The following is a 15,164-nucleotide window of genomic DNA, read 5'->3' on the forward strand; positions in this document are numbered from 1 at the left end:
AATTCTGCAATTTACACGGGAGGGATTTTCCTCATTTGTCAAAGTCAAAGGAACAACAGAACATTATGAAACTTACTTTCCGCCCCAGAAGATCTTTGTTGTTATCACTAGAGTTGAACGTCTGAAAAAATGGAAAAATGAAAAGCACATCTGTTACAACACCTGCCAAACACAGCAAGAAAGAAAAAATCATGTAGGTGATATCTACAGTCGACAAAACCCTTACATTTTATGTATCGACAGCAAAGAGGAAAAGGCCCCTGCACATCCTTTTGGCAATCAACATTTCTACTTTATTCTTTCAATGCCACACGCATCCATGTCCCACAATAAGTGTGACTATGCCAATGAATGGGCGTTGTGGGTGCATGATTTGAGTTATACAAATGCCAAACTTGGGCTGACAAAATACAAGACAAGGCACTAGTTCATTCATAATTTAGGATCTTTCAGGAGGGACACAGGAGTGTGGGCATGGTACTGTGGCCCAGCATGAATCTTTCATCTCGCCACCTTACTGTTCCAGTTCACACCGACACACACACACCAACACACACACACACACCAACACACACACGCAAACACACACGCGCCGACACACTGCCTCCAAATATGTACAAGGAAGCAGATGATACAAGATTATGGAGTCTGGCCTGGACGGAAATTAAAAAAAAGAAACGCTAAACTTGATTAAAGTGTGCCTTATACCTCCATCCTTTCTTCTTTATGATGTTTCCCAGCACCACCTCTGCCCTGCGAGAGCAGACGGAGAGAAGGCATGATTAGATAAAGATCTTAAAGTGATAAGAGCTTTCACACCGCGCTGTCTGAGGAATCATTTCAAGCTCTTAATGAAAGAAAGCAGTCCAACTCTGCACTGTATAATGCAGTCAGTGCTGGGTATGGGTAAGGACTTCACGATACAGTGCACATCACATGACATGGGTCACGGGATGATATATTACAATACATTGCGATGCTATGCATATTGCGCTATCGGCTTTGTATTTTGAAGGGATGGCTCTAATTTTTTCATAATTGTCGGCCATGTTGCTTCCGGCTTTCACTCTGCCACAACACCAGGAAACTGCAACCCATTTAAAACACACATTTTCCCTTCTTTCCCCCAACAATACAGATATCACAAAAATATATATATTTCTTATTTAGCACAGCCCTTAATGTATTAGAGAGCTTTCATAGGAAATAGAACCTGCTAAGGGGCAGCTGATGTTGAACTAGCTACCAGGTTTTGAGAGACAGTGAGGCCCAAGGCTCAGCTGTGCTGCGGTGCCCCCACTATGTCGCTCATTATCTGCCTCATGGTGCTAATGACTGACATTAGGACCAGCATGGCACTCGTTAGGCCCGGGAAGAAACCTGGCAGTAGGATGTCTCTCCTTCAGCCCTCTCCCGATGACACATAATGACACATCTCTTTAAAAATGTATCTGGATGCTCCTTAAGGTTACATAACAAACCATTAGGATATTTTTGGGGAACATTTTAGGTTAAAATATGACTCATGGTAGCTGCTTTAGTCGATGAAGTTTTTAAACCCATTAAGTTTTGTTGCCAAGTATGTTGGAAACTACTAGGACAATTATTTATCTCACCGATGAAACAGCATATGATTGCTCCTAAGAAAGTTCATATGTTGCATATTGTCTGATTTATGATACATTTTGTTTTCAGAAACCTGTACATAATATTTTTGATTTATACAAAAAAAAAAAAAATAACAAAAATTATTCGAAAAACATTTTATTCATGAAATACCCCAAACATCTGTCTTCTTCTTCCTACCCCTGTGTGTGTGTGTGTGTGTGTGTGTGTGTGTGTGTGTGTGTGTGTGTGTGTGTGTGTGTGTCTATATGTGCCAAGTGTAGTACAGTCGGTGCTGCACTGCTGCTGGCTGTTTCAGACCATGTCAGCTGGTCCCAGAACCGTTTTAAACAACCAGCACTCGAGCACTCCCCGAGAGCAATAACTTGTGTGTGTGTATGCATAATAGTGTGTGTGTGTGTGTTTCTGGCAACCACCCACTCTGCGCAATGTGTGTTGCCCTTCAGTAACGCGAGTAATTTGAGAGTCAAAACATAAGGTGCAAAGTGCCTTGAGCAGGTTGACTTTTTTTCCCCATCCATCCATTCATTTGGTCTTTAGTCCAGTGGAGAGAGAGTCCATGTTATGACTCACGGCAGGCGAGCAATGACATAAAGCTGCATTATTCATGGCTTTATGATATTTTATTGCCTCCAGATTTTTTTTCTGTAATTATGCCAACGTTTGTCAGCGGCTTAACACAATCGCATGCAATTATTATGCATCTAGAGCAAGAAAATCTAAGCCTGAAAGAAAATTAGGAAGCAATTTTGTCCTGCTAATTACTGGCACACTTTTAAATGCGGTGACAACATACTGCATGTGTTTGCTGATGTTTGCAGCTGCACGATATGAGCAGGGCATGTTTATTACATATTTCTGAGGAACAGTAGCCGGCGTAAGCTTGTTCAGAATCACAATCAATCTCTACATTTCTTTTTAAAGGTACACTATTTAACTTTGGGTGTGTGGGAGAAGTGAACATTTTCTAAGGTTTATTGTCGCAACTTATTAAACAACCTTTCCCCGCGGGGAAATAGGATTACTGGAACACTGTTTGAAGTTAGAAAGCTACCTTAAAGGTTATTGTTTCACTGTTGTTGTTTACAGCAGCAGGGCCCACAGTTTGGTTTACGAACATATTCTAGTCTAATGTTTTGTTTCATGAGCCTCAAAATAATTTTGATTTGATTTACATTTGATCTAATGTTTAGTATGAATTACTTAATACTAAGAATTAAATTTTTTTGTTTGTAAACTAACTGCAGGCTCTGCAAACGTAAAATAAAATCGCCCTCCCCTGAAACTGCTCCTATAAATGTTTGTTTTGTGGCATTTTCTCTGTTTGTAGGTCTAAGCTGGAACAAATATGCCAACCAAACAGGCTGCTACTGCCAGGCGCTGCGAGGGCTGTGAGCACAGCTTAGAAACCATGTTTATCTGTCCCTAGTCGCAACACTGAATCCACATTACAGCAGCCTGCACTGTTCAGCCACCAACAAACACCAACTTCCCCTTCACTGGAGTCTGACTGATGGAGGAATCGCAGTAAGCCAGAACCCAGGGACTTCACATGAAAGCAATTTTCCATTCTAACTTGCAAAGTGTGTGATTAGTTAGTCTCCCGGTCCTGTGTGTGTGTGTGTGTGTGTGTGTGTGTGTGTGTGTGTGTGTGTGTGTAACATAATCTCCTCGGCGCCGCTCTGCAGTGAAAGCTGTCAGGATTAACACCTGTGCAACACACACTGAGCTGTTTGACAAGCTGTCACAAAAATGTTCACGTGCGGACTATAACAGGTCTGTCCTTTCTGCCAGACTGTGGGTTTGGGTTGATGGGTATAAACGGCCCATCAAAGTCAAGACAAGAGTTGGTAAAAATACTTGTGTGTCAAAGATCGACTTTTTTCCGGGCCCATCCTAAAACAACAAGACAAAACCGGCTTGGTGAAAGCTTCCCAGACCGATAAAGCATGCAGCAGTGATGACAACAACAGCTGCTGAGGCATTCAATGAGAAATACCATTGTGACCTACACCGTGTTTCTCGTCTGATTGTTTGCATTTGATTATATTTTCTGAGACTCTGGCACTCTTGACACATCCCCACCTAAACACAATTGCAACACTGGAATATTCTTGTGAGGATTAATGAAAAAAAAAAAGGACTTGGTGCGGTTAATGAGAGATACTGTTTGCAAGGGAGGGATAATCCCTTAGATTATTTCAGAGCACCACAAGTTACTACAAAGCCAGATTAATGTACTACTGAATTTATAGCCGTCACTACGCGCACAGCATTAAGGCAAGTAGGCTGCTGCTTTTCTGAGGTCGAAAGTATAAGTACAGACTGTCCTTTATATTTAGACCGGGACTATGAATATCTGAGCTCACAAGTGAATGTGTGAATGACAAGCGGTTGGTGATAAAGGACGACCATGATTTCTAAGATCAAGGACAAAGGCATTCAACTGTTGTGTGACTTTCATAGCTCAGTCAATTGGATCTACTTTCTGGCTGAACAAAATGGTCCCTATGGAAACTGCTGTTGTGGTTGTGGATTTACATGGATTTAGCAGCTAAAGGAGCTTTAAAAAAAAAAGTAATTTTATTCACAACTTTAATGCGCAGAAAAAAAAAACAAAATTCCATTTGTCTTTATTGTACTTGGGGTGGTGGTGGCAAAACGTTTAATGGCTACACACATCTGTGGTAAAGTAAAATATTGTAGCTTTCACAAGGTAACCTTGTATGCCCAAAAAGGTATTTTTTCAGGAAATGAAAAAAAAAAGAAACACCATTTTAAAACAAATGTATTTTGCGTTGTCATTTCACAAGCTCTTTTTAAATACTTTCCCTTGGTTAAAAACTGTACAAAACCATAACAACGACTGTAGTGTGACCAATAGCATTGAATTGATGATAAAAAATTGAGATAATAGGTTTTCCACCAGACAGCGACGATATGTTTAGGTTGATTTGGATGATTTGACCCTTCAAGTACCAGGGAAGGTAGCAGCTTGACTTCCTCGAAGCACAAGCCTGGATGTTGCGATGTATTTATTTAGATCCTTTTTTAATCCCCATGGTTATTTAGCTTGTCGAGCGAGACAACTGTTACCACCAGTACATAATCTCTACCTGCCTCCACTACACATGAGAGCAGCCTGATAATGTTTGGCGTGGCTGCTGAAGGCTGAGTGACCTATTGCACTGGATGTACTCACTTGCCAGCAGCGTAGACCTCCGCTGTGTCAAACAGATTGATGCCATTTTCATAGGCCAGAGTCATCAGCTGCTCCGCCATCTGTTGAGGGAGAGCAACGGGACAGGGAACAGACAGGGGAGAGGATGGGGTGAGAAGGCCACTGATGGGAGGTGTTAGGACTATTCAATTATTAAACCTTTGAGGCAGCCAAATGTGTAATAACAACGGCCGATAATGTAGTAACTCGCCTAATCATTTGTCATTTTTCATTTCATTACGAAATAGCGGAATTTCTGCAGAAATAACGTAATATTGTTTTGCTGGTAACAAGTTATTTAGTCTGTATATTACAGTATTGGTCTTATTTTTTTAATCCTTTAATGTAATACATTGAGCCAATATTTAATTATGTACTTTTCACTTTATGTAAGTTTTTTGTATTGGCTATGAAGTATCACACTTCCATTGACACATACCCTTACGATTGCAGCCATCTGATTATGTTATAACCGTAATTACGTTATAAGTTTAGAAATGGTATATTACATAGTTGGCAAGTTACTAATACATTAGCGACTTTTATTGCATATAAAAATTAATAATTATTATATTATTGGCTGCTACAAACCTCCTTCATAAGACAAAACAAGGCAGCACGGGGCTTTTCCTTAATATAACATGTGTTTTTTTCTCTGGCTGTTGACTACCTTCTGGCAGTCTGTTTTAACTACATGTAAAAATAGGCTTCTTGTGCCTTTGACTGATGGAAAATGACAAAATCCATCTGCTCTCACCTCATCCGTTATCTGACCGCCGAATGTCACCCATGTTCCTGTGGAGGAAGACAAGTGAAAAGTCAGTGTTAAAAGTACACAAACACATATGTGCTAAAGTGCTGCTAAGCATAGCATACAAGAAACACTAGCAAGATCTATCTGAGAAAAGGTGCAAGGTGGATAAAATATTTGAGCTCTCTGCAGAATCACTGCAACTTTTCCCTGAACTTTTCACACTCTAAACATGAAGGACAGTTATGAGTTCCCCACGCAAATCTCTTATACTTAGTTTTTGGTGTGCAGCAAACTTCTCAAAGTGTCTCCTAACCAATATATTCTTACCTAATCCAAGGCAGGACACACGCAGGCCCGACTTCCCAAGGTTTCTGTCCAAAACAGAGAGAGTTACATTAACATTAATGCAGCTCTAAGGTGGCAGAGGAGAATTCTGCACTCCAATAGTGACCACCAAAGTTTGATTTTTATTTCATTTTTAAAAAGGTGGAGTCAGCGATTGTCAGAGTCACTTTTTGTCAAAATCAGTGAATATCTCCACGCGATCCGCTACCTGTCCGCACTGAGTGTGTGAAGAAAAATAATCAAGTGTTAATACACAGCCTATGCTCTGTAAACTGGCATGTAAACAAAGGGGCCCACCTTAGCAAAAAAACATGCACGTTTACAGAGCCTAGGCTGTGTATGGAAACTGACCTTTTTTCCAGCGCACACAGTATAGAAAGGTATCATATATTCACTGATTTTGACCAAAAGTGATTTTGACAACAAGAGTTGTCCAGAATTGCTGACTCATCCTTTAACTATGACTGATTGATAAATAAATAAACAGCCCTATAACTCTTAACTAATACAGGAAAAAGTCTGTTAGTAAGGTTCTTATTGCAGTCATGGAAGCAGAGAAGAACAAGGCTTTGTATGGATTTGATATGACACATAGATTTGATGGGTAAGGATTGACAGTAACAACAATGACAATGAGTGTGTATGTGTGTGTGTGTAATGAGTGAAATGTCAGTGGATGTCAGAAAGAGGAAATGGGAGTTTAAGCGTGCCCACCATGACATCCATAGAAAGTATCTAGCAGCACAGCAGGCTCCCTCTGCAACCATCTGACTCAAATCCCCCCTCCCCCCTCCCATAGTTACGCAGAAGCTCCGATACTCCAAACAACTGGCTCCTAAAGCTGGCTTCACTCAGCCTATCACAGCCCAGACAGACCAGTCTGCTGGCAATCACAAAAGGCTTTGGTTGGGTCTTTGAATATTTTGGTGAACTACTAAGCTTTCAAACTTTTCTAAGACGCCTATGGTTCTAAGCTAAAAAGGCAAAATGGTAGATATTTCTTATGAGCACTGAATGAAATATAACTAATGTGGTTGCTATATCTTTATATTTTCAGGAGGACTTCAGACCTTCAGACCATCGCAAAAATCTAAGAAATGTGTGCTCTTTCTGGTCAACCTGCCTTCCAGAGATAAGCTGGCACTGTAAAGATATAAAAGCAATGTGTGGCATCCGAGATGATGTAACATGTGCAGGAGTTAAAGTGAGCGTGTGGGAGGATATCTAATTTATTTTTATAAGACTGAGTGTATAGAGATACAGTTGAAATGAAAAGGACTAGAGAGAAAGAGAGAGACAAAAGATAGGTGTGTGTGTGTGTGTGTGTGTGTTAGTCTGCCCTTGTAGCAGCATGTGTGTGTTGGACTGTGTGTGTGTGTGTGTGTGTGTGTGTGGGAGTTTTGTGAAGCTATGATAAGACTGCTGAATTGCTGCGGTGACTAACAAAACACTACTTTCAATGTGGTCTGAACACAAAGTTCAAAAAACACTGACAAAACCGTTCTAAAATAAAGTATGTAAATCTCAACAGTATCACATCCTCTCAGAGCACACGCTGCTTTACAGTACGACGTGGGCTTCAATTGTATCCTATCGGAACAAACAAACAAAAAGCTCTTCAAATGATTTCAATTGTTCTTTTTGACGCATTCAATACTTTCTATTTGGGAGTTAATCCGGTTAAGTAATCATTAGTTTCACCCTGGATGCTAATGCTAAAGGACAGTTTATCCATTCATTTATATTAATTGTTTTACAACTTATTAAAAAAAAAATGGCGTCAAACTTTTCCTTTGCCAGAAAAAGAGCCTCATTAAAAAAAGATGTGATTTTAGACAGTGAGGTCTGTTATCATGTTACAGTTACAGATTGAGAGCCCACTGATGTCATGGATGGATGGAAGCCTATACAACTGACTATAAGCAAAAAAACACAGTTGGTCACGAGGGAGAAGAGAGAGAGATAAGAAAACCTATTGAGACCACACACCCTCACGTTATACCACAGTGAAAAGGTTAATTCCCCTCTGGCATACCGCTGGATCTACAATTAACTCTGTATAATTGCATCAGTGGAATACCCTCTCAGCAGAGTCCCGATCATAGATAACCCAAACCAAAAGCAGCTTACTGAACCAAACTATTAATGGAGCATGTTGCTATAGAGTGCTGGTTAATGACGGACTGAAAACATGTGTCTAGTAAGTGCAACATATATTTTTCACTAGGAATTCCATCTATCCATCCATCTATCTATCTATATGTCTGTCCGTTGGTCCGTCCATATAAAATACTAGATTACATGATTCTAGAGTTGCAACATTTTCATACACGTATGTTAGAGCTTATCCCATAAGTATTTACGTTAACCATGTTCACGTATAGTAACTTCCCCCAAACCTAAAAATAAGTAAAGAGCATGTCAGAATACACAGCTATGCGCCCGTGCCCTTGCCATTGTTCTCATTGTAAAGATGTCCCTTTGTCAGCACATCGTATACCAGTGTTCAATATTTTACTAGACTGGCCTTGAATACTGCATTGTGTGTTTGTTTTTTGCAATGACCCCTCTGTCTGTCTGGGCCTGTAAGCAAACAGGGGTCGGGTTCCAACTGAGCCTCAGCAGACAAGAACCACCACAGTACAGTCATCATCACACACACACACACACACAAACACACACACACACCCTCTACAATAGTGAAGGAGACATGCACAGTACAGAAGGGCAACACCAATTGAGATTTAGTTAATAGGACACATAGTGAACATAATAGCCTATATCCAGTATGGCTGTTTCCTTTGAAATACCCTGTGCAACCTTTTCTCTGAGGTTCCTATTTTAACACGGCCCTCCTGATCCCATCCTCCGCCTGAAGCAGCCTGAGGGGTTTTCATTTGGTATGTTGGTTTATTTGATTAAGGCTAGCTTTGCTGATCTATTTGGGGCTTGTTTACACAAAGGTTGCATTACCCTATAGCTGGACAACATGAGCGCGCCATGTCTTAGTCATTCATTGGACTCTGCTGCTGCCCGACCTTGGCTGCCACTAATGGAAGTTGACCTGTGGAAAATAGTGGAGGTGTTGTTGTTTTTTCTTTATCCTAAAAGGTCAGCATGAGGCTGGGGATATCAGAGGTCAGCTCAGAGTTGCTCTCGGTCGGTTATTAATGATATGCTGGACTGTTGACTATTGGATTACTGTCTACAGAAGGCAAAACAGTGAAATAGAAATGAGAAAGATGTGTAATAGTCAACACGGCAACGGAAGGTGTGCAGCAGATAGAGATGAGTGGGGGAACATTATAGGTAATGGTCGTCTAACTATACCAAAGGCTACTGGAATAGCTGAACCATTATATCCCTATATATTTTTATTGATATTTAAGCACAACAAACAGCATTGTTCATCTTGTCAATGTGGAATCCACATTTTATTTCCACAACCCCAAACCTGTGTGTCATAAATAATATCCTCAACAGTGGAAAAACTGTGTTTGCCAACCACCAAACTAAAACAAACACTCATGGACAGAAACTAGACTCATTAGATGCTCATCTATGCACACAAAGGTATCACTACTGACAAAAAACACACACACATCTGGCTGCTTACTCTCTTGTAGTTAACACATACCAAAAACAAACAGTGTATTGTGTGTATTGTGTTACTGTGAAATAGTTTTAAGGTGAAGCTGCTTCAAAGGGTTAGGGTTCGGGTTAGCGGCTACAGTGAGGCTTGTCTTAAGATAATAATAATGTAAAACCAGTGGGTCACAAATTCCTGATGTTAGCTAGTCAGCAAAACAAACTGAATCCATTATGATGACATAATAATCTAAGTCTACTGCATCAGCTCTATAGGGTTAAAAGCAGTTAGCTTGTTAGACAGAATCCGCTAACCTGCTAAAGACACACTTGCTGTCCCAGCAAAAAACTCAACAAGTTCTCTTGATGATGAATTCAGCTTGATGTTGCACCCTTCAAAATGATAAATTAAACATGGTGGCATCAGTTACATGCCTATCATGTCAAATCTGCTGAAAGGGTGTGTTTTAAAACTATGGTTGAGAGGATCTGGAGGTATTGATATTACCAAAACCGGCAGATCTATTTCGTCAATTTTTCTTGATTGAAAGCTACTCCTATACTGATACATCATGTACTGGCTAATTATCCATAAGGTTTGAGAGTAGGAGACAGGACATAAAGTCAATGTTAAGTTATTGGACAGTTAGAATGATGAATGTGGAAACAGGGTCACAGCCCCGTTAAAGAGGGAACGTGTTGAGAGAAATGTTCACCGAGTCAAACTATTTATACAACCTAAACATGTGGCTTCAACTTTACAGAAACAACATACACACACACACACACACACACACACACACACACACACACACACACACACACACACACACACACACACACACACCAGATGTCACTGGCTGCAGGTGGTTTGCGCCTCCATTCAGGTTTATTTAACTTTCACTTTACTTAAAAGGAAGGGAGTGAGGGACAGAGAAGAACTCAAATATTGGATTAGAAATGTCCTGAAAAGACAATTGGTTGAAGCACTTTGGTCTGAAAAAGGTGCTACACACATGAGTAGTGATGGATAAGTGAATGGATGAAAAACGTTATAGAGCTTTACAGAGCCTGGGCTGTGAATAAACACTGGACTTTTTAAATCGATACTCATTGATTTGGACAAACAGTGTTTCTGTTTAGGAATGTTGACTAAACCTTTATTATATTGAGAGATCTCACGATCGCAAGACATAGTGTAGCTTGAGATGTAAAAAAACACCCACAACACATAAACAGATTGTAATAAAGCAATGGGCTGCAAAAAACTGTTTGAGTTTAGACACTAAAAGCCAAAGGTAGGGAGTCATCTTTATTGGTCAAAAATGCAGGTTCAACTCTGCATGTATTATTCCCAGTCTCTCTCCCCATTTTAACTCTGTGCTTAAAAAAACTATCTAATAAAAAGGCGGAAACACCCCAAAAAATATCTTAAATTAAACCTAAAATGTCAGAATATTTCATATTTCCAGAGTTCCACAGTGTCTTGTTTTTGAGGACGTTTACTTATTAATGTGAGGGATCCTTCTAGTCGTTTTCCTGTACTTGTCGTGACTCGAAAATATCCATATTCTCTCATGGAAGACATCAAAATGAACACGCACTCCGTTATACACCGTACCCTGGCATTTGCCTTCAGCGCAATATTTGACAGAAGCCCTGAAAACAAGTCAAATGCGATTTCATTTTTATGAGCATGCAAACCGACCTCGTACGTACAGCATAAAGCAGCCAGAAACATACAGCTACTGGCATTGAGCCCTTTTAGACTGTTTGTCAATGGAAGTGTGTGTTCTTTCAACTTGGGCGTAAACAGATTGTGGGCTCGGAGGGTTTTCTCCTGAGGCTGAATTTGTTTTTCTTCAAACTGTGGCGTATTTTTTTTTTCAGATGTTCATATCTGCCCACAGGGATAGAAAATAGCCTGTTATATGTGCAGTAGAACAGTGATGGAGAGAAACTTACTATAGCCTATGGGGGGATTCCAAGCCTTTAGAAATACTGTATCTTTAATGTCACGCTTAGATGTGCTCTAACATCCTGACACGCTTTTAAAATGACATTTTGTAGCCGAGGGATATTGGTAGAGTTAGTATATTATTCACTGACAAACGAGAGAAGATTAAATGGATTATATAATCCTATAAATTGAATGGATAAAATTGAGCGAATGCCTTTAAAAAAAGGTAACGGAAAACATGAACTTTTGGAGCAAACAAAATCAAAGAGAAGAACTGAAGTGATAAGTCTATAAATTGATGGATTGACAGAAGATTAAGGAGCACATATTTTGATGATTGATTTATTGTTTTGAGTCAGTTTTTTTAGTAAACAATGTCAGAATTCTCAACTTCTAAATTTGAATATTTTATAAATTTTTCCTTAGCATTCTATTATTGTATCCTGTCTGTTTACTGTGGGTCAGACAAAACAAGAGCCATGGGCTTTGGGTAACTGGGATGGACAATTTTTACCATTTCCTGGCCTTTTCTGGACCAGAATAATCGTTAATGAAATATGTTTGTTGCAGCCTTAATTAAATGTAACAGAGTATTTACATTGAAAGGTGTATTGTTGCTTACTAGCATGGAAGAGATTATCTTACTGCTTAAAATGAGATTGCCTTGGCACTGTATTGATTGAGAGCAAACTGGTGCCATCTGCCTAATTTTTTTTTCTTTCTTGTGTATGAAAATAATGTTGAGGTTAAATATTCACAATACACATGACTTAACATGATACGGATGGGCCTCCTGCCACACTACAGCCTCACTTCTATCTGTGCTACACTTGCCCCACAATAGCTGCCTTACAACGTTACGTAACATCCAGTTCAAACGCTTCTCATACAGAAAGAAAGCTGAGTAGAAATATTATTGACAAAACAATTCTGTCGAGTCAGTACTCATTTATAAATCTGAAGCTCGCTCCTTGCTGTATGCAGAATAACTAGTCTAGTGTGACAGCTTTCAGTAACCTGAACTGAACCTTTAAACACATAATTGAGCACTCATTTACCCCTAACGTGTGGACCAAATCTATTATTTATATGTGCTATACAACAAAGTAATGAAAACTGTTAAATAGAACGCCTCCTCTACACATACAAAACCATTATGAAACTGTGTAAATTGACTTGACTACAAAAAGCAGATACTGATGGAATAAATGGTTTTCCTCTTCTTGGCACTTGTGCAACGGAATTAATAAATCTAGAGGCTATTTCCAGAGCATTTAAGAGAATAACACGCAGAGAAATTAGTGTTGGTTGTGCACACACACACACACACACGCTCTAATTAAAGTCATCAGTGAAGCAAAGCAAGAACAGCTGTCTTCATTTTCTCCTTAAACATAACACAATCATGTTTCTCTCACATGCAGAAGACACGCTTATAGACATAGATATAAAATTCCATAACAACCCCCAATATCATACTCTCCATCTTATATAGGAACACAGACCAAACCCCCAGTGCACATACATACAGTGAAAGACAAGCCTACAACAATAAAATGAACCATCCCATAATTTTAGCAAATTTCTTTCCACGTGCCCAGAGCAAAACAGATGGCGAGATGTTCTTCTGCGCACGTTTCAAACGTTACCTAAGTGGCTACTGTGGCCTGAAATCTGTGCTGTGGAGGACGAGTTAATATTAACATCAGAATGGCCACAGATAAAAATGCTGCAATTGTGTCTTATTCAACTACCACCACAACGGCCTATTTCTATGATTCATATTTCAATGGGGGAGTGCAGGCTGTGGGAAGCTAGCTGGCTCCCTGCTGAAGAGCCCTCAGAATAATGCAGGGAAACGGTCCCAGTGTGCACCCACGATCTCACGACGCCCCAAATCGCACACCCACAGCTTTTCGTCCCCCAAGCGCACTGTAAGTGATGCATTTGTGTATTGAATAAAAATTAAAAAATTAAAAATTAAGCTCAGTTTCATCGTGTTAAAAAAATACCCGACATGCTGCTCTTTTTCTCCTCACGATCCGCTACCTGTACGTACTGTGTGCGCTGAAAAAAAAGTGTTAACACACAGCCTAGTCTCTGTAAACTGGTATGTTAACGAAGGGTATGTCAACAAAGGGGGCCCACTGTAGCTAGCAACACGAGTATTAAGAAAACATTGTACTGTATATAGTATCAAATGTTGTGAGAGTAATTTGTAAATCTTTGTTCATTGTTCTTCTCTTTCCTATCTTTATAAATTGCACCATCTGCTACATCAAGTAACTTCAAGGCGCACTAAATATCAATGTCATTCATACTGATTCTACATAATAACTTCACACAACTCGGCGGTTTCATCCACGGCGGCTTACACAAAAACACTGCCAGCAGCGATTTATTAACTGTGTCTGTGTGACTCACTGTCAACTTTACAATCTAAAGTAGGACCTCCAGAGATGTGAGGAATCCTAATGACAGACGGCGCCATAGCCAGTTACCAGTAGATTTACACCTGGTGTTAAAGTCAACACTGATTTACATGGCCAGTGCAGTAAACTAAACCAAGCGATTTGGACTTGATACACACCTTGCAAAGAAGATTTTGACAAGCATTAAACAAAAAAAATGCTCCGAAAGCACAAATGTTATTCACGGGAGTATAAAGTACGCTGTTTTATTTAGTCTGTACAAAGCACAAAAGTGGCACTCCAGTCAGAAAGTGATATGTATTCATGTATTCACCTCGGCACTTTGCAGCAGTGTATTCGCTTCGCCTGTGAAATAAAAGCGGCTCTTGTAAAAAGGTGAGTAATTCCCTCTAGACCTCTTCCTGGAGCGTTTGGCTGCTTGAGAGAGTACAGCTGATAACCGGACGGTGAAAAAACCCCGGGGCTTTATGGGATTGACTCCCCACACACCTGCACTGCCTTCCTCTATCTCACAGATATATTCTTCCATTCCCTGAGAAAAGCCTACTTTACATAATCATCGTAAGACATTTTTTGTGCATCATTAATTCAGTCCTGACTGAAGCCATTTAATCATTCCTCCGAGGAGGTGCTGGGCTCTCACAGTCAAGCTCGGTGATTTCAACCAATGGGCCTCCGGTAACACAATGCTAAAGCGGCTGCAATCCCTGACGGCACACCTTGAAAATAATATGTTCAGTTTGATGGTTTCCTTGGCCTTGTGGGAGACGAGGCTCACTCACTTCCAACCTAGCCCGCATATCCTTGCCCCACATGATGTAGATGGAATTCAGTGTCAAGGCTGCCGTTCAAGGGAACAGAGAGGGTCATATAATACGAATAAGGCTGTTTTGAATATCACTCTGCTATTCAGTGTGGATGGATAATCCTGGAAGGTTTTGTTGGGTATATATGCTTTAAAGGTGGAGTCAGCGATTCTAGAGGATGCTTGTTGTCGAAATCACTTTTTTGTCAAAATCAGTGAATATCTCGTCACGATCCACTACCTGTCCGTACTCTGTATGCAGCACTGGATACAAGTCCAGTGTTGATACACAGCCTAGTCTCCGTAAACAGTTACTATGGGCCCACTGTATGTTCACATACCCTTGGTTTACATGTCCGGTTAACAGCGCCTAGGCTGTGTATTATTTACTATGGATTTTTTTTAGCACACCCACCACAGTACTGTCAGGTAGC

At 40.1% G+C, this 15,164-nt stretch overlaps 2 protein-coding genes across 7 annotated transcripts in view; both read right to left on the reverse strand.

The window, feature by feature from the left end:
* Positions 1 to 15,164, reverse strand: part of tamm41 (TAM41 mitochondrial translocator assembly and maintenance homolog) — a 347,761-nt gene that overhangs the window by 274,803 nt on the left and 57,794 nt on the right. The gene's annotated exons all lie outside the window — the stretch shown is intronic.
* Positions 1 to 15,164, reverse strand: part of kcnab2a (potassium voltage-gated channel subfamily A regulatory beta subunit 2a) — a gene marked incomplete at both ends in the record, with an annotated part of 54,556 nt that overhangs the window by 10,210 nt on the left and 29,182 nt on the right. For 5 of the 6 annotated variants that reach the window (XM_080025406.1, XM_080025405.1, XM_080025402.1 and 2 more), the window contains 5 exons: positions 77 to 121; positions 709 to 753; positions 4,829 to 4,908; positions 5,604 to 5,641; positions 5,928 to 5,971. In XM_080025406.1, the coding sequence (XP_079881532.1) occupies positions 77 to 121; positions 709 to 753; positions 4,829 to 4,908; positions 5,604 to 5,641; positions 5,928 to 5,971 (252 nt within the window). Of the gene's footprint in view, positions 1 to 76; positions 122 to 708; positions 754 to 4,828; positions 4,909 to 5,603; positions 5,642 to 5,927; positions 5,972 to 15,164 lie in introns of those variants that run through there. The other variant, XM_080025407.1, reaches the window with a different exon arrangement.

Source organism: Ammodytes marinus (genome assembly GCF_949987685.1).
Source record: "Ammodytes marinus genome assembly, chromosome: 4".
Taxonomy (NCBI): Eukaryota; Metazoa; Chordata; class Actinopteri; order Uranoscopiformes; family Ammodytidae; genus Ammodytes; species Ammodytes marinus.